General features: G+C 30.8%; 1 protein-coding gene and 1 long non-coding RNA gene across 7 annotated transcripts in view; one reads left to right on the forward strand and one right to left on the reverse strand.

The window, feature by feature from the left end:
* Positions 1-14,928: 14,928 nt before the first annotated feature.
* LOC130896848 (solute carrier family 2, facilitated glucose transporter member 1-like) overlaps positions 14,929-27,699 on the reverse strand; it is a 97,759-nt gene continuing 84,988 nt past the window's right edge. For all 6 annotated transcript variants that reach the window (XM_057805189.1, XM_057805188.1, XM_057805191.1 and 3 more), the window contains 4 exons: positions 26,603-27,216; positions 23,340-23,552; positions 22,370-22,573; positions 14,929-21,018 (listed from right to left, as the gene is read on the reverse strand). In XM_057805189.1, the coding sequence (XP_057661172.1) occupies positions 20,875-21,018; positions 22,370-22,573; positions 23,340-23,552; positions 26,603-27,216 (1,175 nt within the window). In that variant the 3' untranslated portion in view covers positions 14,929-20,874. The remainder of the gene's footprint in view (positions 21,019-22,369; positions 22,574-23,339; positions 23,553-26,602; positions 27,217-27,699) is intronic.
* Positions 20,760-21,776, forward strand: LOC130896850 (uncharacterized). The gene is made up of 2 exons (XR_009059621.1): positions 20,760-20,880; positions 20,940-21,776. It is a non-coding gene; the product is annotated as an uncharacterized LOC130896850 (long non-coding RNA).

Consider the following 27,699-nt stretch of genomic DNA (forward strand, 5'->3'; position numbering starts at 1 on the left):
AACAGATCCAGAGCTCAAACTTTGACTCCTTACTCCATAAAACTCTCTCCCACTTTTCATGCGTCCAATTTTTATGTTCTTTAGCCCACTGCGACTTCTTTATTTTATTTCTACGTCTTTGAAGAGGTTTCTTCACTGCCACACTTTCAAAAAGGCCAACTTCTCCCAATTTCTTTCTCTCGAGGATTCTACATTGATTGGTTTTTCCACATTTTCATGTTATTATCATCGGAAAGTGGTAAAAATAAACCAAATAAAATTGCTGGATATGGTAAGAACAGTTGCTTTTTAGAATCATTCTTTTCAAACCTTAAATTTTCAGTCAAAAACATCAAATAGCTCTTCATTATGGTCTAATTAATCGATGGTCAAATGGTAATGATTAATGAGAATGTCAAAATTTAAAAAAAAAACAAAGTGTAGACTACTACGAAAACCAGTCGAAGGTGCTAACAAAGAAATTGAAATATTTATCGCATTAACTGGCATTGCCGAAGGTTGTTGAAGGGAAGACATTCATACTTTAGCAGTAGATGATGTAGAGGTTACTGGTTTTCAGTTAGTGGTTCGTATTAATTACACAATTACACATGTTCGACGGGTTTTTACTGTGATCAACAGCAACGCGGTGCAATAATTGGGTGTGTACAGAAAATTTAAAAATTTGTTAGGCTACAGACAAGTAAAATGCTTAGGTCAAAGAGCTGGAATACACACTGTTGAACATCTAGAAAAGTACACCAGAAGGACTTCGTCAACGCTGTTGGCCAACACTGCGACTGATATCAATTAAAACGGCACGGTGGATGGAAGGTTTCATCAGTGGCTGAAAAATATGTGGAAGAATCCGTCGAGAAAAAAAAAAAGAAAATAGCAAGAATGATATTTGAATGAAAATTTTGTACAAGTGTTAAACCAAAATCACACATCTTCCAGCATTATTGAAATTAAAGAGCTACATCTACTAATTCCTATAATACATTTTTTTAGTAACAGTATATTTTTGATTTATAATTATTTCCAACGGGATTGGGAGAACTTAAGAGTACTGTAAAGTACAAAGATATCGTAAAGTGCCATTTTCCGGGCTCAAATTAGTACTTTAAAGTCGATTTTACAGTACAGTATGAAAAAATAGTATCCAAAACTTTTTCACTTACACTGAGAAAAGAAAATGAATAATAGAGAATTATAAACATTTTATTTATTGAACAATATAATGTTATTCATTAATTTAGACAAAACTACGGATAAAACAAATAATTTCAGAAAATTCAAAATTAAACGTTATGCAAAATCATCGAAATGAAACTGTCAACTGTCAACATTTAAGTTGTCTACTCTAGAACGTACCGAAAGTGTTTTGCAGTACGGAACTGTCAATTTCACTACACGGAACACTCAAAACGCAACTTTCGGTGTGTAAATGAATACAGAACGAACAACTTTCATATGGCGTCGTCTAAGAAAGATATTGAATTATACTAAATGTAATGATCAATTAATATTATATTGCATTTGTAATTATATAATATCTAGTTTTACTCACTTTATTATATGAATCGATTGCTCTAGAAAGATTCCTCGCTTTGATGTGACTGTTGGCTTCTTCGAAATAAAGCTTCGACTCTTTCATCTGGTTGCTGAGCTTAATCATAGATTCAGTCCTTTGTCTTTTCCGTTGATCGCTCATACTGGAAACGAAATTTCATAAATTTGAAGAATAAATTATTTGAAATCTTGCTACAGTTATTGTCCATTCGCTTGGTAAGCAAAGGAATGTATCCGATGAAAGTGATAAAAATAAATAAGGGAAATACGAATATTGACAAACAGAATATTTTTAAGGGTGATACAAAAAAATTAGTTCTAATTGTGTACTTTAGTTGTGTTTCAAAGTTACCAGATATTACCACAAAAAATATAGAGGGTGTCTCATAGATAATATAGGTTTCTAATGATACATTTTGGTTATTATATAATCATACAAAATGAAATCTTTAATATTCGAAGAATAGCTTCTATGGTATTCTATCTTATGTTTAGACCAACGTTAGCAAACTTTTTTTGGTAGAACCATTCTTTGGGCTTAGACGCAAAAAATTGTCGCACTGCATTTTGAACATCTTTCGTTTCTAAATTTTTCCCTTGCAAAAATTTTGCCATGGATTTGGGTATATTCAAGAAAAATATTCTATAAATCAATCAAGAAACACGTCAATAATTGATTACCAAAACTTAAGGAATTCTTCCTTACCATATGTACAAGAGCTTTCCCAACAATTATCGAATTTTCTGAACTAAACAATACTAAAATCTTAAACACTCAAAAATGAAAGAAGCGACATTATATATCAAGAACCTTCTAATGATTGTGATGATATTTACATAGGACAAACAACTCAGTATTTAGAAAATAGATTAAGAGGTTATCAATACGATGAAAAAATAAAACTGTATTAACGAGCTATGAAATGTTAAAAACCATATATTCAATTTTAGATTTCAAAAAATTTTAAACGGATGCGAATACAAGAAAAAGTGATTTTTAGAAATGGTTCACAAACATAGAAACGAGAATGCTGTCAATGACAAAAAATATTTAAACAATATAAGTAAAATTTCAAACTCTATTCTATAAATTTAAAGTCCAGTGACATACTGTGAGATTGAGGCATACTTGGGCATTAGTTCCATTTGCATACATTTTCTAAAAACTAGCAGAAATATTGAAAGATTGCTTGAATTATCAAAAAATTCAGCACAAAAAGATCCAAAATTGCTTAGAAATTTCTCAAATTTTCTGAAAACTAGCAAAAATGTTGAAAGATTGTGTGAATTTTCCAAATTTCGTTAGAAATTTCTGGAATTTGCTAAAATTCTTAAAAAAATTCTGCACAAAAAGATCCAAAACTGCTTAGAAATTTCTCAAATTTTCTGAAAACTAGCAAAAATGTTGAAAGATTGTGTGAATTTTCCAAATTTCGTTAGAAATTTCTGGAATTTGCTAAAATTCTTAAAAAAATTCAGCACAAAAAGATCCAAAACTGCTTAGAAATTTCTCAAATTTTCTGAAAACTAGCAAAAATGTTGAAAGATTGTGTGAATTTTCCAAATTTCGTTAGAAATTTCTGGAATTTGCTAAAATTCTTAAAAAAATTCAGCACAAAAAGATCCAAAATTGCTTAGAAATTTCTCAAATTTTCTGAAAACTAGCAAAAATGTTGAAAGATTGTGTGAATTTTCCAAATTTCGTTAGAAATTTCTGGAATTTGCTAAAATTCTTAAAAAAATTCTGCACAAAAAGATCCAAAATTGCTTAGAAATTTCTCAAATTTTTTAAAAACTAGCAAAAATGTTGAAAGATTGCTTTAATCTTTCAAATTTCGTTAGAAATCTCTTGAATGTTCCAAAATTCTCAAAAAATTGTGCACGAAAACATCCAAAATTGCTTAGAAATTTCTCAAATTTTCTAAAAACTAGCAAAAATGTTGAAAGATTGCTTAGATCTTCCAAATTTTGTTAGAAATTTCTTGAATTTTCAAAAATTCTGCACTCAAAGATCCAAAATTGCTTAGAAATTTCTAGCAAAAATGTTGAAAGATTGCTTTAATCTTCCAAATTTCTTTAGAAATTGATTGAATGTACCAAAATTCTCAAAAAATTGTGCACGAAAACATCCAAAATTGCTTAGAAATTCTTCAAATTTTTTAAAAACTAGCAAAAATGTTGAAAGATTGCTTAGATCTTCCAAATTTTGTTAGAAATTTCTTAAATTTTCAAAAATTCTGCACTCAAAGATCCAAAATTGCTTAGAAATTTCTAGCAAAAATGTTGAAAGATTGCTTGAATCTTCCAAATTTCTTTAGAAATTGATTGAATGTTCCAAAATTCTCAAAAAATTGTGCACGAAAACATCCAAAATTGCTTAGAAATTCTTCAAATTTCTTAAAAACTAGCGAACATGTTAAGAAATTGCTTGAGATTTCCAGGAAAATCCAAAACTGTTGAAATATTACTTGCATTTTCCAAATTTTCTTTAGGAATTGGTTAAATTTTCGAAAATTCTCATGAAATTCTGCACATAAAGATAATGTATGAATGTTTGGCTGACTAAAAGATTTGTTCGCGTTGGATACTACATATTTTGACAATCGCTCAAAAAAGGCTCATGTGGTGTCACCGTTCCCTTAGAGCAACTTAAAACAGTCAATTCTAAATGATACACCAGCATTTGTTTGCCAAAAGTGTTCGAAAATCAATCGCAGAAGAAGAATCGACAATGCGAGCTTTTGAACAGTCAAAACTTTGAATTGTTGGGTCATTTGCCGTTATTTGGTACCCAATGATTTCTTCTTATTTCCGCAGATTAAAAATAAAATGCGAGGTCAACTTTTTTCTACATTTGAAGAAGAGGTCGGTGCGTTTAAATCACATACTTTGGAGGTACCTCAATCGGAATGGAAATTGATTCAATCGCATCCAAAAGTGGAAAATATTTTGGAAAACAATAAAGCCACATCCAATTATAAGTATTTGTTTTAATTTGTCTATTTAAAAACTCAAGTAGCAATCCTCGTAATTGATTGTTGTTACATATTTTTGAAATTTAACAACCATGAAAAATTATTGTTTGTGGTTGAAACAGATTTCTGCAGGTTGCTATAATATCTAATTATTCAAATTGTCAATATCAAGTCGTACTTTGATAAAAACCGAAATAGATGGACTGATTTTTCATCAAAATAAACCTAGAATTAGTACGATTTATTAAGAAAAACTTATAAAAGTTGGAAAAAGTTAAAGAAATTAGTGAAAATATTACAAAATTTGAATCTACATATAAATATATTTATATGATTGAGAAAACTGATACATTTTTTTAGGTTATTTCAAACGAATAGCAAAACTAATATTCCTAACCTCAAAATAATTTTAACTCGGTTACATTTTTTTGAAAGTAATATAATAAAGTTGAGTTGTTATATATAATATATAAAAATATATCTCGAAATTGGGTTTAAACAAATTTATTTCAATAAAAAAAATATTTCTGTTGATTCTCATTAAATTATCGAAACTTACGTCTTTCATTTACTATATTTATATAAAACATTCGAAACACTAACTCAGGAAATGTCTCGTACTGAATATTATGTATATACAACATGAGCGATCGAGAGTTACTGATTAAAGGAACAAACCGACGATAAACCACCGCCGTCAACCTCCTGATACCACCCCCAAGAATGACTTATTAGGGGATGTTATCACAAAATTTGTCGTGTTTTTCGATTGTTGGTTACTTCGACGTGTGACAGAGAAAAAAATCAATGTTTACACTGTTAAAATAATATAATACTATATTCAGTAAACGGAATTTTTATTAAAAATTAAAAAATAAGCGATTATTCGCTTCGAAATGCTTCGAGCCCGATAAACTTTTGTTGGATTTGTTCACATGTATAGATTCGTCGCCTGTCACGATCTTATTGACGTTATTTGAAGCACTGCGATTGAATTTGTTCACCATTTCCTTGTACCAATCGACAGCAATTTTTTTGTCTAATAATGCGAGGTCCAATGCTAACAAATCTTTTTGTGAAATATTCAATGATGCAAGTTGAATTAATGCCTCAATATCTCGGTATGTCACTTGATGAAGTTGCAATATCAGTTTACGCACAGTATCTATGTTTTCTGGCACAACAACTTCATCTGTTTGATGGCGATGTCAGCTTTGACACATTCGTTGCCCTCGTGGACGACTTTCACGAAGTTCATCCTGTAGCGAAATGCGACCACGATTGAATTCGGAAAACCATCGAAAAACTATGGTTCGAGTTGGTGCTTCATCACCAAAAGTCGAAGCAAATTGATCGGACGACTGCTGTTGGTTAAATCTACATCGAAAATCATCGCACAACACTCAATTCCATTTTTTGACCAAAATGAATGTTTCAAGTATCTGTAAACGACTCAAATAGCATTCGTTTGACAACTCGTTCTGATTACGTTCCCCATTAAAAATGTCAAACTTCATGATGGTAGTGTCAGATTTGACGTATTCACTTCAGTGTTGCCATGTCTCAAAACTTTAGTAGCAACCATCGTAAAGAAAAATTGCTAGAGCCTGTCGCAAAAGAGGTTGATTTGAGTGGAAAACCTTGTTGTCTAAAGGAGTTATGAAATTATTCCAGATGAACCAATATATCTGGTCAAAAAATAATCATTTAAATAGGTCCTTTATTTTTTTTGTTTATATTTATTATCCTAATGAAAAATTGAACTCAATAAGATCTAAAACCTGCTCGTTCTCTGCTTCTAAGGCGGATCAAAGCTCGCCGTTTAACTATTTATTAATAATTATGAATAATTTAATAACTTGGGATATGACCTGTGGGTTTTCAACTTTAATGACTTACACTGTATGTTAAATCCATTGCGCTAGAAGCAAGCTAAATTTACGTTTAAGTTTGAGTACTTTTATTTTAGTTTGCGTTCTATTGCAATGTTATAAATAATTTTTAAATGAAGAGGAGCCATAAACTTCGATTTTCTTCATTCTAATGATCTAATACTTTGTTATGTCTATGCTGGTTTACCTCGCATGTCAACAGTCGAATTACAACAAAGCACGCGATTTATTTGGTAAATTATCATTTCTTTTGATTCTTTTTTGTTATTTATGTTCTTTTTATAGGCAATTCCGTGAAATATTTTTAATACTTTTATTATAATGCTGCTTACTAAAAGAACAAGCACTTTTGTATACATAATACGTCAATTATTTTATAGTCAAAGTTTATTGCTATTAAATTTTATTTATATCATCAAATGTTAGTATGTCTCAAGAATTTACAAGAAGCATGCCAATTTTGATCAAATGTTTCACAAACATTTGGAATTTTCTTCAACATCTAGTTTCAAATATCTAGTCCAGTGGTAGCTTGCGGTGAAAACATTTAGGGGTTTTGACACCTTTTTCAAATAATGTATTGTCTGTTAACATTTGAGATCAGTAACTATCACACGAATAATCATCGTTGGGAATTATAAAAGTACAAAAAAACTTCCATTGTACTGAGGTAAGGGTAATTGAGATTGGCATTGAAGGTCATACAAAAATTTAACACAAATAACAAACATAACCCTTGTCAGACTCCCACACAGAACAATCTGCGTTCACAAACCACATGAGGTACTAAGGTATTAAAACTTATTATTTCCGCAAGTAAAGCATACCTTTCCTGCATCGTCAGCATAATCTAAATCATCATCTTGATATAAATTATCGGTACCCAGGTCTGATACAGAGGTATGTCTTATTTTTTTTATTGAAGAAACATCCTCTTTAATTTTTCAGTCGCATTCTGCATTTTGTTTCCTTGGCACTTGTCCTTAGTAATACTTTTTCTCTTTCCCCTATTTTCTTCTTTGGGTGGGCAGATTGTTTCCTTCTTCTTATTTTCTTTTTCTCTTAGGTTTTCTTTTATTGATAGAAATATTTGTTATTTGTGACATTGAATCGTATTGTGGGTATTAGTTTTCTCTGGTAACTTAATTAGTTTCTACACAACATCAAGACTAGAAACTGCTAATCAACTTGAAGTGATGTGCCTGTGATTGGTGAATATACTGGACCAGATGATGGTGAAACACTTTTCACTGATGAGAAAGGAGCTGGAAAATCAACTGTGCTAGCATTTGTTGGTGGTCTCTTTGTTGATGGTGGGTTAACTCCATTTGGCTTGGCCAGGTGCTAGTCTATCAATTGCTAATAATTCAGTAACGTTTTGAATGGTCGTGGGTTCTTCTGTCTGGTGCAATTCATCGGATAAATACTTGTAGCTCTAAATCTTGTCACACTTTTCCTTTTGGACGCGTTGTTGTGTAGTTTTCTCTGTCAGGTGATTTTTCATGTATAAGTCGCATTCCTTTTGGTATGCCCTTTTCGGACGTATGCAGAGGTAATATGGATGTGGATAAACTATTATTTCATAACGTTTACATTTTTATTTTGAATACTCTAGACAACTCGAACTAAATTTAGGTATCTCTCAAGGTGGAATTTGATTAAAAATTGTCTTTTCGAAGTTCAGTTTGAACAAAAATTGGCTTCCTCTCGTATATGATCAAACTTTGGCTTTTCTCTTTTCAGTCTTATGAAAAAATTATTCTCATACATTTAAAATTTTGGATTTTCTGAGCTCACATTATTAAAATTCAGTTTTTCGGAGATACATATGTTGAAAACATAGTATTATGAAGTTATTCTGTTAAAAAAATAGGTAATTGGGTTTTAATGAGATAAAAATGTCGATTAAATTGTATATACAAGGAAGCTTCCAGAAATACCTGGCCTGACCTAGAGTTAAAAGTACACAATCTATATAATAATGGAACAAGGAAAACATTGGTCATATATATAAAAGCTGAGCTAGATTCTACTTTGGATGAGACTGCTTCTTCGTTATCACAAGTAAAATATTGGGTAGCAGAGCTTAAACGAAGTCGTAGGACCTACGAAGACCATCATCAGAGAGGTCGACCAAATGAGGTGACGACTCCAGAAATGTTGAAGAAAATCTACAAAGCGATACTGGATGATCCTCGTCTGGAAGTGCGAGAGCTTGAAGACATAGTCGGTATTTCAAAAAATCGCATATTAACTGAAAATTTGGACACGAGAAAGCTGTGCGCAAGAGGGATGCCTCGTTTGCTCACAATGGAACAAAAACAGCACCGTGAAGATGTTTCCATCGAGTGGGTTCATCACTTCACATCTAAAACAAAAGAACAATCAATCAACAATGGACTGAAAAGGGAGACCCGGCGAACCGGCTCCAAAGATCGTTCCATCTGCAGGCAAGGTCATGGCGTCGATTTTTTGGAATGCGCGTGGGATAATTTTCATCGACTCTTCTGAAAACGAAAGATCTATCAACAGCGAGAATTACGCGAACTTATTGGAACGTTTGAGCAAAGAAATCAAGCAAAAACGGCCGGATTTGACTAAGAAGAGAATGTTGTTTGATAAAGACAATGCATTCTTATCATCAAAGTGTATCGATCTTATTAAACGTCGCTGGGAAAAGTGTATGGAACTAAAAAGATATTTCGTTGAAAAATAAAAATATTATTTCTTTGTTTGGCCCGGTACTTCTGGAACCATCCTCATATGATAAATTATAGTGTAGACATCGTTTCGTAGACTGAAAAGATTCCGATATCAACCTGAAGATGTCAGCACCTAATCAATATAAATTGGTATTTATATTTGCGTATGCGTTGGAAGATTATTACTAAAATTTCAGTCGTGGAAATGCACTACACCTACTAAATGAAAAAGGAGTTAGACACTGCGTACGGAGGCAGCGTACAGAGCAGTCAGAAACTGCAATAACATCAAGACAGTTCAGCCAATGATACTGGTTAACCGACACATAAAAGTTAGAGAAATAGAAGAAGTTATGGGTGTATCAAAAAAATATTTTTGCCATATATTGATTGAAGCTTAGATCCACCAATAGCCCTGAAACGAAAATACAGTGAGGGAACCTGCTCTGAAAAAAGCGAAAACTGTTTAATCGACAGGAAATGTAATGGCGACCGTTCTTTTAGATAGTCATGGGATTATGTTCATCGATTATCTTCATAAAGGTAAAACAATAAAAGGAGAATATTACGCATCATTGCTGGATAACGTAAAGAGGGAAATTGCAAAAAGTGACCGCGTTTGAAGGAAAATAAAGTCTTTTTCCATCAGGATAATGCACCATGTTACTCTTCGGAGGTTACAATTCACAAATGGCACTCTGAATTGGTTGACCACAAACAGTATTCAACAGATTTAGCCCCCAGCGATTTTTTTTTTTGTTTCCTAACCTTAAATTTTCACTTGCAGGAGAACAATTTTCATCAGACGTTTCATAGTTTAATTTTGACATTTGATTTAAAAATTGTGAACTTAGTGGTTGTTTAGAAGTTATTTTCAATACTATAAAGTAAAAAATGTCCGATTTCTAATTTCCTTCGACTCCACCGGAATTAGTCGAAGTAGCCAGAAAAATTATTGTCAGCTGAATCCCGGAAAAGTCCCGAAACCGCGTATTCAAGATTGATAGAATGGAAGATGATAAAAACAAGCAGTTCTTTGTTAGAGAAGTTGTTTTGGCACCAAAATAAAAGCCATCAATAGTTATTTGTATGCCAAGGACTGTTGTTTTATTGCGAGAGTACTTTTAATAATCGAGAATGTAGAACGTTTCCAGACTTTATTCATTAATTTAGACAAAACTTCGGATAAAACAAATAATTTCAGAAAATTAAAAATTTAAGGTTATGCAAAATCATCGAAGTGAAACTGTCAACTGTCAACATTTAAGTTGTCTACTCCAGAGCGTCCTTAAAATGTTTTGGAGTACGAAACTGTCACTTTCACTACATGGAACACTCAAAACGCAACTTTCAGTATGTAAATGAATACAGAACGAACAACTTTCAGATGGCGTCGTCTAAAAAAGTATATTACGATCCAATAATGATATAGATATTTCAAACTATTCCAAACTAATTGAATTTCTTAAACAAAATGGAGAAGGTTACAAGCTTAAGATATCTGCGATGTTTATGAGTACACGAATTACTGATTTTTCAAATAATGATCCTAATGAAGTTTATTTAATGGTCAAGGTTGTATTTGGGATTTCAGGAGCTTGTCGAATTTGTGAAATCAGCTAGAAAAATTAGATGATATTGAAGATTCGGGAACGTTATTAACTTGAGGACACAAAGAATTATGTAAATAGGAGATTTGTAGTTACTAAAAAATATGTTTAATCAGATGGCCGGTAAAAACAAACCAGTTTTTGAAATTTCCTGAAACAGTGGCTAATTTTTTTCATTAAGAAAATGCTAACTCATATACAGGTCATCAATTTCGAAAATCGTCTGCTATACTTCTAGTTGAATCTGGAGGACACTTGACACTTAAGAAACATGGTAGCTGGAAGTCATCAACGGTTGCTGAAAGGTAAATTGATGAATAGGTAGCATACAAAACAGAAATGGCTAATAAAGTGTTTAGAACGTGTGGTAGTGCTGAAATAACACCAGATTGGCGACTAAGTGCATCCACGGGAAGAAATATAACATAAAATATTCATAGAAAGTGACATTAACAAAGATAAAATGTGAAACTTTTTTCCCGTCACAGGGAAAGGTTCGAATTGTTGTTGTTGCGTGGACGTTTTCCATCCAGCTCGGTCTAAATGGGATACGAATAAAGCACAAATTTTCAAAATTATTATTTTTATTCAATAAATAAATACAGTCACTTTTTTTCCAAATCAATTCTACTAAAACAGCAAGAAATATTATTTGCCATATATTATTGGATTCTTACAATATTTTCGACTAGTTTAAATAATTGCTTTGTGTGTGTCTGTTTTCGTACAAAACATAAATTACATGAACAATGCCTGTTGTATTTTTTTTAATTACAAAAATAATTATCTACATCATAAAACGAAAAAATTATTTACATATATCATCTAAAATAAAAATTTGGCAAAATCAAAACTACATAATATATTAACTTATCAAATAAGAGATTCTATTCTAGAGCACGTCTCTATATATATGTACAAGTTTATAACAAAAAAATGTTAGTCTCATTTAATCGTTTTTGAAAATTAATTTCAGAATCACAATTTACTCAAAAAAATATTTAGTTATAATCGTGTTTGGGTATGAAGAGAAAAAAATGTCAAACAACACTTGAAATTCTAGGAAAATACATTTAAAATAACTGTGATACTGATTTCGATACGGCACGGTCCTGTGTGAACATACCTTAATTATATTTACAAATTTCTTCAATTTCTTACACCAATTTCTCTTCTTCAATTGAAACATAGATATAATGAATATAAAGGGCGTAATAAGTAAATTTTTACTATTTTAAAACAAAGTTTCAGTTCAGGTAGACCTGAAATCAATACACTTATCAACTAAATATACACATTCGCCAACACTATTTTTGTTTATTTGTGGCAGCTACATATTACATAATTAACTTGAACATCTCATTTTATGAATTGAATAGTGTTATTTAGACTATAATGGATATCCTTTGAGGAATTAAAATAAATCCTGCGTTCCACATAACCGTCAATTTATAAATTTTTCGTTCGCGTTCAACATAAACTGACTAAGAAACGACCGCGCTCGTGTTCAAGTTCACGCTGGGTGAAATCCAATTTTCCTGGCCCCATCTACTGGGAGTACTATGAATTGTCGATGTCGTTAGGTTAGGTTATAAATGCCAAAACTTTTCTTCTACGAAAAATATTTTTCCAACGCGAACACGAATGTAAAGCGAACAAGAGCGCGAGCGCGAACGTAAGAGTTTATAAATCTAACTTAAATGTCGTGTAACCTGTTTAAGACTGCTATTTGATTAGATTAGACTCAAACACAAGTCCAAACAAGTCCAGTATCCAAATTTATCTCCGGCCAACAGAGTGCCATATATCAAAGTCTCCAAATAATCAGAAAGTCAGGATTCTACTCCGGAGCTTGTTCTAAATCAGTTCGATAAGATATTTGAAAGTAGTGACCTAATTTATGAACCGTCAATGTGAATTGAATCGGTCCAAACAACATGTTGAACTTCTGGTGTCTAGAAACGACAGGAATTTACTTTCTCTTGATATAAAAATTTGGTAATTATATAAATTAGGTTACACCCTTCCGATTTCGTTAAAATTTTAGTATGTTATAAAGAAAAGTACGCTGAAAAATTTGATGTATACATGTAGGGCGCGGAAATCATCCCTTCACATAGTTTTTCAATTATGAAGTTCCAGAAATAGAAAAATAATTTATACATCACAGTTTAGCTTCGCTTGTCTTCATTACTTAATGATGTATCATAAAATTTGCAGAGAATTTAGTCTAGTTAGTTTACATACGACTATCGTTAGTAAATTTATCAATATTGATTGATATTCTATCAATATTCTTAGTTAAAATTAGTGGTTAGGTTAGGTTAGGTTAGGCATACGAATTATTTTTCTTTTTCTGGAACTTCATAATTGAAAAACTATGTGAAGGGATGATTTCCGCGCCCTACATGTATACATCAAATTTTTCAGCATACTCTTCTCTATAACATACTAAAATTTTAACGAAATCGGAGGGGTGTAACCTAATCTAGATAATTACCAAAAATTTTATATTTTCGACATCACCTTAAGTAGGTGATTTAATCTACATTTATTAAATTAAAAACTAGTTTGAAATCATTGTTGGTGCATAGCGGAAACAAAAAAGACTTTCGAAAATATGAGGATTCTTCTTGAGAAATTTTAATACGGTAAATAATTTTTGCTTGAACTACAGATTGGTTAGATAAAATTTTGATATTTCATTCGCGAATGGGATAGTAGAGGCAAAACAAATCACTATACAAAAATAGTGTGGTTTAAATGCAAATCACTCATTTCAGATCATGAAAAAGTTTTAAATGATCTTTTAGTGAACCCTGATGACATTCTTCTATCTTGTTGCACATAAAGTTCGACCTTTTTCAAAAGCTTAACCTAAAGATGACAGTAGATTTGTTGGAAGAATTGAAGATTTGAAGAAAAATTCCTCAAACTCAGCGAGGTAACAATTCATATTTAGAGGTTTACAAACAAGGCAATTGATAAAGGAAAAGAGCCTCGATGAAAAACTGAATGACTAGGAATAACTCGCCTGGAAATGATTTGTAAACGTTGTCCAAAATTCACGAATCGGAAAATAACAAAAATGAACTTACATAATGTCATCAGGATCTGTTTCCAGCAGTTTTGAGTGGACTGATATTTCCTTGTGCTATTAAGGGATACGGAGTCCGGAAATGCTAGCAGAGACTTGAAAAAACTTTCCAGAAACCAAATATTCACCAAAATCATGAGAATTTATTTTATATTAAGCAATAATATCTCTAAATGTAGCTGATGTTTGTACTTTTTACAAAAATAAATGTTTTGATGCCACAAAGAAACGTGACGCGTCAATATTTTTTCATTCAAATATCATTGTTTGGTGGCCATAGTATATTCAAAATTTTATATGACGAAAAGTTTATCAGTATCACAAAATTATTTTGAACAATTAATAAAGTTCAACTAGTATGTCATCATTAATTTTTCATGCCCCTGTATCGATTATTTACGTCAACCTTGAACAAAACATGTTTTTGTTAACGCTGTTTAGCTAAGAGATAACACCTGTTTAATTCAATGAACTCTTCAATTAGAAATTATCAATTTAACGAAAATTTACAAAAACAAATAAATAAATATGGACTAACGCAGAAAAAAAATACGAAATCGATATGAAAACACACGTTTCCTCAAACCGAACAACTGTTATAATTTTTCATTTAAAAAAAATAGTACATAACAATGAATAAAAGTGATATGTAAGATCAGTTTATTCAGTTAAAGAAAAAATATGTTTTTTATCATGAAATAACGTTTTTTTTTTTTGAAAAGTTGCTACAAAATTTCTCCTCCTCCCTATTTTACAAGTGAAGAAACCTCAAACGTCGGTTTAAACTACAGATACCGGTTTTTTCACGTTTTATAGCGTTTACTGATAATCTCTGGTTTAAACATTACCGGCGGTCTGGGGTTAGTTTAAACTTCAGTTTAACATGAAACAGAGGATCCGAACCAAACTTTTCCAAATTGATACATTTCATATTTGATGATTTCGACGATGATGATGATGAAGAAATTATCAACATTATCGAAACGCCGAGAAAACAAGAAGTTATTCGTTATTTTTGTGGTTCTACCCAAAACATCACCGTCTTAGTTATTTTCACCATTAAATTCGTTTGCCAACTCCTCCCAATTTTTTCCCTTCTCCTTCCAAGTTACCGTATCACTTTTTTTTAACCAAAAGTAATACTTCATAGCAATTGCACGATTTTTCATACAATTTTCTTAAACAAATCAACTTTAAAACTAATATCGGAAACACTTTGATTATATTTATGACATCTGGCAGAATCTTGTTTATTCTTGGCTTAATCCAGAGTTAAAACCATAGTTTAAACTCTAGTTTAATCTCCAATTTTACCCTAGCTTGTAAAATTGGCTCTTAATAATGTTCATTTTTCTCCCGAGTGTTGCAGGTAACCCATTCACCAGCCAAACGGCCGAGAATAATTCTATAATCCACCACAATTCCACCCTGTATGAAAATAACGTGGCTTTTCGAGAAAGTTCCTGGATGGTTTCGACGAGCATTCCAACTGAAGAAAAAACCTCGGTTTCCATTAAAACTGACAGTAGAGCGGGGTGACTAACGACGAACTGAAACATTGAAGAAATTTGAGGGGATGACGTCGTTCCCTACGCCAGATTCATCTGCGAAAACTTCATCCTAATACATACTAATGTTGAAATAGGAACTATGGATTGACCAATGCATGGGCCGGACTTTAATCCTATAGAGTATTTATAAGATAAAAATTTGAGGTAGAAACAAGCTCGAGTAAAGGAAACTCTAAATATTGACAGATTAATTACAAATAAATTATTATTATTTTGACGAATTTAACCTTTTATTTTTTTAGGGTTAATTATAATTTTTCATTGTTTATGATTCTTTTTCGATTGTTATTGTTTCTTTACCAAAAAACAACACGATAACAACACAGACCACTCATTATAAAGATAATGGATTTGAGATGCTGGAATTGAAAAGAAGAATGGAAACTTGAGATTTTTTTCCTAGCTTAATGTTATGACTGCATTTTGAAAATTACCTCCTAAAATATTGCACAATGGAATTCTCTTATTTTTTCATATCAGTTGTTGTGCTAATTTTGTCATATGCTTTATTGTAATCGATAAATAAAAACCTTCATTTTTGTTTTTTCCACATTTTCCTTCTTTCATCCATATTTTGATGTTTTAATTTTGATTTTTGTTGTAGTAACTTTTCAAAATTATCTTTTAGGCCTCAAAATGTTCACTTTTATATACTATACGTTGACTTTTAAATTTCTTTAAGAATTAAAGTGAATTTCAAAGTCGATTTTATAAATTTGGTTGTACTGTATGTAAAACGAACTCATTTCAAGACCTTCAACCCAAATTAAATTTCCACAAAACTAAACCGTAGAGTTGTATCTTATTTACATATATATAAAGTTTTTTTTTCGAGATTTACTTTGTCTTTTTAAAATAGATAATAAATTCATTCATTATTTAAATTAGTACCAAGACATTATTTTTGAATCATTGTTGTCTACATTTTTGCATAAATTTAAATCAAATTGATATATTCTTCTTTTCAATTGTTATTAATACTGAATTCATAGATTCAAATTTCCTGTTACTAATTTAATAACTAAATCATTCAGAAATAAATATATGTTTCAATAAATAGGTATAAAAGCTGCTTTCACTCAAACTACTATTTTATTTTCTAACAACTAATGAGCATCTGAAATATTTAGAAAACAACAAAGTTTCCTATCAAATATCTATTTATAACAATTATTAAACAAACACTTAGTACTGCCTCTCAGCATCTTTTTTTATAAAAATTATTTTCTCAATCGCAGCCAAAACTAAAACAATCTTCACCGAAGTTTCTATAGTTCTTCCAGTATCAATTCCTGAAGACAGTTATGTGAGGAACGATCATTCCATAAATTAAGAAATGAAAAATAATGTTTACTCCCCGTATAACATTCGGTAAACATCTAACAAACCGTCAGTCCACGTGGACTTATCGTCTCCACTGTTTACCAATCGAATCGTAAACGTAAATTCATTTCTATTGGCCGAAGCTGTCGGAAGTAGTATGTACACAATTTCTTTGAAATTGACAGCAGTGGCGTTGCTTGGTGACATTAATTTAATTCATAAATTAATTATGGGCGAATGAAGACAATGAAATTTAGATATAAAAACACAGCAATTATTTTAAATATATTCGAAAGTTTGAAAAAGGAAAATATTCAACAATCTGATGATGTAATAAAGGGGTTGCTATGGATCATACACAGAACCGAGAAACATGTAAAGAAAAACTGAAATCAGTTGACAAAGCTATCCAAGATTTTATGTACAGGATAATGTATAGTTTATTTAAGGTGAACTGGGCTGCGACATTAGAAGTAATACAGCAAAAGGTAGCAGATTATCCAGAATACAATTATGGTTTTTGCTTTGAAATTTCGTTTTCCAGAAAAAAACGAATCGAGTACAAAAAGGATTCAGTTCACGTCTGGTACCCTGTTTAAACCAAACTCCCTACATTTTACTCGTCTATTTACGTTTTATTTGCCATTTTTAAAAGTATTTAAAAAATAATAAATTTATAAAATGAGGTATCTACGCCTATGGTAGATCAAACAAAATTGTCGGCAAGGGCTTCTGTAATCTGCAATTGATATTGGAAGAACTATAATTTTATGGGTAAAAAAATAAAATACCGTATATAGTCTAGTCTACAAATGCGTTTAAAGTACAAAAGTAAAAATATTGTTAAGATGTCAATCGATTCAGAATCGCATGTAAAAATTTGAAATCTGAAATCAAATCTGTAAAAAGAACAGGAAATTTCCTAAAAAAAACTCTGGACTCTCCGAAATGTAGGACTAATATTCATAATTTTTAACAAGGGTTGAAAATAAAAAGAGAAAAAGTTTTCACAAAAAAGCACTTGTTGACGAGACTGATAAACCAGAGAGCTACTAATCAAAAACAGGCGACAATTTGTTGGTGTATCAAATTTTTGAGAAATAACAACAGAATACACTGAAAAAAGTTGTCTATTCGTTTCTTGAACTAACATTAGTATAAATGTAATCTAATTGTATGAAATATTTAATTTTTCATATAAAAGTATCGAAATCAACAAAATCTCTTGATCTAAATTGTATTCTACATTTCTAAATATTACATTATAGCTTTATGAAATAAGAAAATTTTTATTAAGGATTGTTTTCTTAGTGTATCCTGAGTAAATTGTCGCTTCTGTTAATTTGAACAACAGCTTTCGGTTGAAACCGTTGAATTTTCGAATAAACTGACTAGACAATCATCTTTTAGAACTACAAATTTTTATTTTTAGGGCACAGCCCTTAAATTAATTCAGGGTGTTGCTTATTTTTCTTGTTAATTTGAGTGAAATACTATTCTCTATGTACCACTTTTCAATTTAAGCATTATTAAAGTACATAACTCTATATCGTTGAAAACCAATCCATTATATTCAATAATATGACCATAAAAAGTTTTTTTTCGTACTATTGACTCATAGACGAAGGGATTAAGTAAGTATTTTTGTAAATTTGAAGATTCTAATTGAACAAAGTCAATCATTAATCAGCTTTTAAATTTCAATTTGTTCATTGTTTGGGATGAATCTATATCCAAAAACTTCAAACAAACATTAGACAATAATTTTTTAATGTACACTTGAAAATGTGTGGTACAATTGAAAATAGTCGTATTTCGAGATGGTGATACCCAGTGAGCAGTTTCGTGCACCTAAATGGATTCATACAACAACCAATAAATAAATAAAAAAGATAAGTTGACCTTATGTAGAATCCCCGAGTTTATGAATTATAAAACAAATTTCAATTTTCATTTTTTTAACATTAAAAGTTCTCTATTAACTTTTCTACGTTAACTTCTATATTTGTTTATGTATTTACGTTCCCAATATTGAATCAAAATATCTAAACTTATAATATGATAGTGAACGTTCTCTCTAAAACTTATTTCCAACGCGCATGCTTCGCCGCGGCCATTTTTCGAGAAGTTTATTACCTCACTTTTCTGCACAGCTGTTGAAGTTAAATAAAATTTTTATGTACGGAAACTACAATTTAACTCATTTATGTCGAAATGAATCAATTTTTCAAAAACAGCAATTTTTTCCGTGTAGCTACACGTTAAACTAACAGAGATTATTATAGGAAAAATATTTTTGTAGGAAACAGACTCAAGGTCAAATACTCCACCGAAAATTGAATGAGATACTTCTGTGTCTGAAGAAATATAAATTTATTAACTTCCAAAATTAATATACTAAAAATCACTACAATTGATATCAAAAGATTAAACCAAAAGTCGTTTAATTGTTGAGAATCAATTTAATCCAAATCGATTTTTATGATAAAAGCCTCGAAAAATTTAAAATTAAATAACCACTCCGTACAACGAGGTTATCTATCGTCATATATTTTCTCACCAAGTTTAATGACGTTATTACCACCGACCAGGTTAGTGATGTATATTTCGAAGAACAGGCTTATTGGATTTGACATACATAACCCTACTTTTAACAGGTATTATTATGATTCGCATACTTGAAAAGGAATTTCAATGTTTGAAGTGTGGATTTTTGAAAGGTAAATTACGTAAGATGGAAATTGGAGTATTCTCAAGTGCATACAATTACATAATTAAATAGTAAACAAAAATAATTACGTGATATAGTTATAGTTCGATTGTGGGTGGTCAACGCTTGTCGTACCCCACTTAAAATTACTAAAGGCATTAGAAAAGACTTTCATTTCGATTCTTTAACGTCACTAGGCAAACTATGAGGCTTGCCAAGTGTTTTAACTTCGCACGTGTTAGTACATAACACTCTCAGACGATCTAAGATTAAGATTACTGTGTTTATTATATAGAATCCTGTCCTTCATAATTTGTATACTCCATTATTTAGTATTGCGCGCTTAGAATCGCCAGCTCACTGTTCTCCAAACACTCATTGTTAACGTATACATATGCCATTTGATCAGTACCCAAAATGATTGGACAGCAACCTACATCTAGTTTCTCATATGATCAGTTGAGGTAGAAGGTAGAAGATTCAGTGAGACTAGTTGAAATACGAGGCTCTGAATACTTTTGACCAACTAGTGGAGGTGAAAGACCTCATGTACAACGAAGAACCTTCTGAATGCCCATATGTGATTTAGAGAGCATTATAGACAATTTTTTAACAATAAATGGGAAGTTGGTGAAACAATTTATTGCTAAACAATAAGAGATTGAAAATAAGGATTCAGATATTACTCACTGGATATACTTGTAAGGAAAAGTCATCTACTTAAAAACTATTATTTACTAACTTAACTATAAAGAAAGTATTTTGGTTATGCAGTCTTTTCAAAAGTAAACTAGTTAAATACTTTTGGTAAATTGCTGAGAGGCTTTCTACATTTTTGTTTTGGTATAGGTTTTTCCAATGATTTTACCTGTCTGTCATAAATTAGTGTTGGCATTGCTAGTCGTTTTAAGTATCTATAATAAATCATTCTAGACCAGTCATGTGTTGAATCTGTAGCAGTAAAGAGATTTCATGAGAAAATTCCAAATTTACAAATTTTTATATACTGAAAACGTTCCACCACGACAAACAAACGTTTCAGTACCATTCCTGGTAGTAAAAGGAAAATTTTTTTAACCGCTACTGTTACAATCACCCATTAGAATCGTTGTAAAGACCTATACCTAATTTTTTTTCAATTTTCAGTCACAATGTCTATATACAAACAAATTATTATTTGAGGAGTATAGTTGAGTATTATCATATACAAAAACCAGCGTTCACTGAAAAAATATTTCGAAAGTCGACATAGTAACAAAAAAATTGTCGATACTGAATAATGTCTTTATTTCGATGATACCATCGAACTTAGTCGGATGTTTGAAAATAAAAACCATCCACTTTCATTAATTTTTAAATCAGATCTGATATTGGTAAATTCAATACACCAACTATACACGAAGTACTGTCACATACATCAGTTTTACCTGATCAAAATTCACTCTATTGGTAAGACTGTTGTCTGAAGATCGCTGATATTTCTTCTAGAGTCTTGTTCTTCGTTTCAGGAACCTTTTTGTAAATGAAAAGTAGGAATAAAGATTGTAACGCGAAGAAGATCAAGAAGACGTACGAACCCATTATAGTCTGTAACAACAAAATCGAATAATTATTATTCCAGTTAATCACATCATGTATAAACGTTTTCATCCTAAATTTTGTTCCTGTTTACTCTTTTTTTAAACACATACTTGTTTAATGTTTATATAAACAATGTTTTTGATTAATGTTATTAAAAACACAATTGCACTAATTTATTTAAAAAACTAACAAGATCAGAAGAGATATTGGAAAAAAACATGGCATGAACTATAGTAAAAAATGAAAAAGAATGGGCAAATTTTATTTATGGAAAAAAAGAAGGAACTTATCTTGTCTTGTCTTTGAGTAGACAGGACTAACAAATCTAAAACTCAAAGATGATTCAAAAAGTCTAATACTTTTTTTTTAATTGGAAGTTATTAATTTCAATTATTATGTTTATTAACTAATCTAGTTCTTGGTATTTTTTTATATATATTTTTTCTCGGGTTCACCTTAAAGAAATACCACAGTAAATGATTGTTCAATTTCATTAATTGTAGCTTCAGAAATATTTTCAACTTCCTCAATCATAAGTGGCTTTTTTTCTATAAGCAGGAAAGAAGTATGACCTTGTTACAAATCTCAATTTCCTGTACATTTTTTTTAATTAGACGTATTGGTCTTATCGCCTTGTTTCTAAATATATGTTTTATTGCCAAGTTAATTTTATCAACCTTCACTTTTCCTTATAATTCGAAGGTCGTTTGAATTAAAACCGCTAATAAAAATTCATTTTGTGACGTGAACATAAAAAAAATAAATTTATTCTTTTTAAAATACCAATAAAAAGCAAAAAACTCTTTAATCAATTATAGAAATTTTCTTTACATTGTAGAATTCTTTAAACACTGTCCTGAATTACTCCGTTTTTTGTTATATATAGGGTTCAATAGAAATATTAGCAATTATTCAAAACGCCCCGTGGAATGAATCGTTAACGGACTACAATATTTACTCAAACTCGAATGTTACCTCATATTTTTTGAATAATTCCATTTTTTATTCATTATTTCAAATTATTAAATAAATTATAGCGCTTATGATCCTAAAGAATCAATTTAGAACAAAAATTACTGAAATTAAACTTCATTGGATTTTGTCTGACTCCCCTTCAACGCTTTGACTGCCAAGGCAATTTTCAAAATTTGATTCAATCATATTATATCATCAAAAGCACTAATTTAAATAAAAAGTTAGGTTAGGTTAGTTATCACGAAAAGGACAACAAAGTTTCTCGAACTATTTGGCAGTTAACGTGTTAAAGTTACTAATATTAGTATTTAAAAATCAAAAAGCCACATTTTTTTGTTTCAAATATTGTACATCTTAATATATTGAAAATAACATTACTTACACTAAGGGGCAAGAACGCCAAACCTACGATGAAGTTAGCTGTCCAATTAATACCAACAGCCAATGAGGTAGCAGTAGGACGGGCAGATTGGTTGAATAATTCAGATACCAAGAACCATGGAATTGAACCGGGCCCAATCGCGAACATTATAACAAAAATCAATACGAACATTACACAGAAAATTCCAGCTGTTGATCCAGTATCCTGAAAAAAAAAACGTAGACGTTGTTGAAACATTCATTTTAGTATATTTTGAATATTAGTGTTATTGAAAAAAGGTTATATACTTCAAAAGAAGAGATGTTATAGTCAAAATGAAACATGAAATGTGGACAAAAAATTTTCAACTAGCAGTTGCAAGTGTGAATGTTTTCCTGCTTTTTAGACCACCACTATATTTCCTTTGGTGAGTGAAACAATGTTTATAAACAAAAATTAATTTTTTTGAGTTAAAATAAGTTCCAAAAAAATGTTAAAATATGTTTATGGTGATGTTTTAGTCTGCTGGTTAGACTACAACTACATCCGCTTCAATGAAATCAATTTTGCAGGTTATGTCCCGAAATAAGAATCTTAACCAATGATTTAACACTCAACTCCTTATTCAAGTTAAAAAATAATGCTAATAATCTCACAAAATGTTAAAATTTGTTTAAAATGATGAAGATTGTTTTACAAATAGTATGAACAATAAAAACTAATCATTTAAGGACGAAGACACACTTTGATATCAAAAACAGATAAAAACATGCTAAAAGTAAATGACATGTTCGTTCAAACTGACAGTTGGTGCACTGGACCATTTACAACGCTAAAGAAATGTATCAACAATTTTCTTTGCATTAAATATTTCTAATTTAATTTCAATAAAACGATTTTTTAATTACACCTCGTATATTTATTATCACAAATGTAGTGACTAACATAGATAACAATATATTTATTATGTAAACTATATCGAGATACTCACCACAAATCGCATACCAATCGATAGTAATAACGTATCTACAGCCATACCACCGAAACCAACCATCAATAAAGTTTTCCTTCCAGCCCTCTCTACGAGGAACAATGAAACTATAGTCATTAGAACGTTTATTCCTCCCATAGCTAAAGTAGCGTAAGTAGGATTATCACCTTTCAGGCCGGCCATTTTAAAGATTGTACTCGAAAAGAACATAACCTGAAATTTAGGAAAAAATTTTGGTTAACCCATTAATATCCAAAAACAAAATTAGTTTTTCCATTGATATTGTTTCAAAATGGTCTCGAATGAATAAATCAGCATTAATGAAGTTACGTCCAAGCAACTAAAACTGCTTCTAAGGAATAATTCAGGATAATCACATCAAAAAGTTGTGAAATTATTTTTTTCAATCAAAAAAATTATTAATCTATAGTCTGAATTGATTTAATTTACTAATATGTTTCTCAAAGTGTTTCTCCAAACGTCAATAATTTATATTTCATAGTTGATGGTACTCCAAATGAAACGTTGCATTTCTTACTTAAGTAAATTGTTAGATTTTGATGATGATCTAACCAATCCGAACCAAAAACATCTTCAACTTATATTTCATAGTTGATGGTACTCCAAATGAAACGTTGCATTTCTTACTTAAGTAAATTGTTAGATTTTGATGATGATCTAACCAATCCGAACCAAAAACATCTTCAACTTATATTTCATAGTTGATGTTACTCCAAATGAAACGTTGCATTTCTTACTTAAGTAAATTGTTAGATTTTGATGATGATCTAACCAATCCGAACCAAAAACATCTTCAACTTATATTTCATAGTTGATGGTACTCCAAATGAAACGTTGCATTTCTTACTTAAGTAAATTGTTAGATTTTGATGATGATCTAACCAATCCGAACCAAAAACATCTTCAACTTATATTTCATAGTTGATGGTACTCCAAATGAAACGTTGCATTTCTTACTTAAGTAAATTGTTAGATTTTGATGATGATCTAACCAATCCGAACCAAAAACATCTTCAACTTATATTTCATAGTTGATGGTACTCCAAATGAAACGTTGCATTTCTTACTTAAGTAAATTGTTAGATTTTGATGATGATCTAACCAATCCGAACCAAAAACATCTTCAACTTATAATTCATAGTTGATGGTACTCCAAATGAAACGTTGCATTTCTTACTTAAGTAAATTGTTAGATTTTGATGATGATCTAACCAATCCGAACCAAAAACATCTTCAACTTATATTTCATAGTTGATGGTACTCCAAATGAAACGTTGCATTTCTTACTTAAGTAAATTGTTAGATTTTGATGATGATCTAACCAATCCGAACCAAAAACATCTTCAACTTATATTTCATAGTTGATGGTACTCCAAATGAAACATTGCATTTCTTACTTAAGTAAATTGTTAGATTTTGATGATGATCTAACCAATCCGAACCAAAAACATCTTCAACTTATATTTCATAGTTGATGGTACTCCAAATGAAACATTGCATTTCTTACTTAAGTAAATTGTTAGATTTTGATGATGATCTAACCAATCCGAACCAAAAACATCTTCAACTTATAATTCATAGTTGATGGTACTCCAAATGAAACGTTGCATTTCTTACTTAAGTAAATTGTTAGATTTTGATGATGATCTAACCAATCCGAACCAAAAACATCTTCAACTTATATTTCATAATTGATGGTACTCCAAATGAAACGTTGCATTTCTTACTTAAGTAAATTGTTAGATTTTGATGATGATCTAACCAATCCGAACCAAAAACATCTTCAACTTATATTTCATAGTTGATGGTACTCCAAATGAAACATTGCATTTCTTACTTAAGTAAATTGTTAGATTTTGATGATGATCTAACCAATCCGAACCAAAAACATCTTCAACTTATATTTCATAGTTGATGGTACTCCAAATGAAACATTGCATTTCTTACTTAAGTAAATTGTTAGATTTTGATGATGATCTAACCAATCCGAACCAAAAACATCTTCAACTTATATTTCATAGTTGATGGTACTCCAAATGAAACATTGCATTTCTTACTTAAGTAAATTGTTAGATTTTGATGATGATCTAACCAATCCGAACCAAAAACATCTTCAACTTATATTTCATAGTTGATGGTACTCCAAATGAAACATTGCATTTCTTACTTAAGTAAATTGTTAGATTTTGATGATGATCTAACCAATCCGAACCAAAAACATCTTCAACTTATATTTCATAGTTGATGGTACTCCAAATGAAACGTTGCATTTCTTACTTAAGTAAATTGTTAGATTTTGATGATGATCTAACCAATCCGAACCAAAAACATCTTCAACTTATAATTCATAGTTGATGGTACTCCAAATGAAACGTTGCATTTCTTACTTAAGTAAATTGTTAGATATGATACAAACACTCTGATGATGATCTAACCAATCCAAACCAAGAACCTCTCTCACTGTATAAGATAGGTGTGGTTCATGACTATAATTATGAAGAATGTACAGAATACATTCCCTCTGGAATTGTCAAAAATATGCAATACTCATTCTTGGTAACATTTATGACACAAAAAAATCGATCAAATCGATTTCTTCTATATAATAATTTGAATCAAGATTCTTGGAATATTGATTAGCTGATTTTGGGACTCTAGAACTCTAGACATTTGTATTTTCATCAGTCCATATTCAATTATTCCTGTTGCATGTTTATATCTTGTAGAGTTAGTTTTTTTATAATTTACTTCGTTCCCATGTAATGTCCCTTTTCCCACAGGACTTTTTTGTTAAGTTTATTCAAGTTATATTCTCAATATATCAAAAATATAATTTTTCCCCATTTATTTTCGATGTATATAATAAAGATTTGGTAAAATATGTACAAGTTTGTCAGTTTTTTTCGGAAAAAGGCGGCAACTTTAGTTGCATCAAAATTTTAGGAAAAGAACTTCATGAATAGGAAAATAATAGCTCTGTTTCAAACAAGAAAAAAATTCTTTTCCATATTGAGTTACCCAAAACAACTCCCTTTCACTATAAGTCATATGATATTAACGAAAAACCCCTGCTCATTTTTTTACCTTTACCTTTTAGGTAATAAACGTCTGAAAACTGAAAATTTTTAATTCTAAATTGTTATGCAACTTTAGTTGCATTTGGTCACTGATAGGTTTTAAATACTGGTTGCGAAAAGACACATAAAATTGGGTTGTTTGCTAATAAAATAAATCTAACTTACGGCGTTAATTCCAGAAAGCTGTTGGGCAATCATCACAGTTAACGAAATAATCAACGGGATTCTAAGGGCAGAATTGGTTACCAATTCCCTAACTGTTGCTTTAGGAATCAATTTCACAGCTTCATATTCAGCGTTCATCACTTCCATTTCATCGCGTACGTTGTACGTTCCTCTTAACCATTTAAGAGCTTTTTCAGCTTGAGTTTCTTTGTTATTCGATAGAAGATACTTCGGAGATTCCGGACAGAACGGTAAAGTAATTACCTGGAATATGGCAGGAATCACTGTCATCATTAACAGAGTTACCCAGAGGGTATCTGTTCCTAATAGACTTTGCAAACCCAAAATCTGAGCTATCAGGATGGAAATTGTGATGACTAATTGATAGACAGTTCCTACGGCTCCTCTTAAATTTATCGGCGATATTTCGGCTAAATACATCGGCGCTAAACCAGCGTTTAAGCCGGAATTTAGACCAATGAAGAATCTACCGAGAATAAAGAGTTCGTAGGAGGCAACCGGTTTAGAACAAGCTTCGCACAGCACAGCCAGGAATACCAGCACGTTGTTTAGAAGTAATCCACCTTTACGGCCGAAACGGTCAGCGATCATACCTGCAGGACAAATAATTTCTTTTCAAAATCACTTATTTATATTATGACAAGTTTTTTATAAGCTTTTTGTCTACAATCTGTACACAATTTTTTTACAACAAAGTATTTTTCTTTCTCTAAATATCCTAAATACAATTTTTTTAGTAATACCATATAAATTTGGTTGTGTGTAAATTTAGTAGTAAATTTTCGCGGGGTCGATGACTTTTACCTCCTCGAACGACAATTCTGAAAGTGCGCATGCGATCGGTCCCTAAACTGATTCGGAATCAGACCGCGAACAAAGCTAATAGTCCAAGAGCCCCAACCAAAAAAGTAGGTTCTGAAAAAAATGTACGGGAACAGGAATTTTTTTGAATATGTTCAGGGGTCTCCCCTGAATGTATAATGCAATTTCCAATGAAATTTATAAAAAATTTTATGCTCTACAATTCAGTTACCACCATTTTTAATTTAACATTGACCATTAACTAAATATTTAGC

Source organism: Diorhabda carinulata, chromosome 7, assembly GCF_026250575.1.
Source record: "Diorhabda carinulata isolate Delta chromosome 7, icDioCari1.1, whole genome shotgun sequence".
In the NCBI taxonomy this organism is placed as follows: domain Eukaryota; kingdom Metazoa; phylum Arthropoda; class Insecta; order Coleoptera; family Chrysomelidae; genus Diorhabda; species Diorhabda carinulata.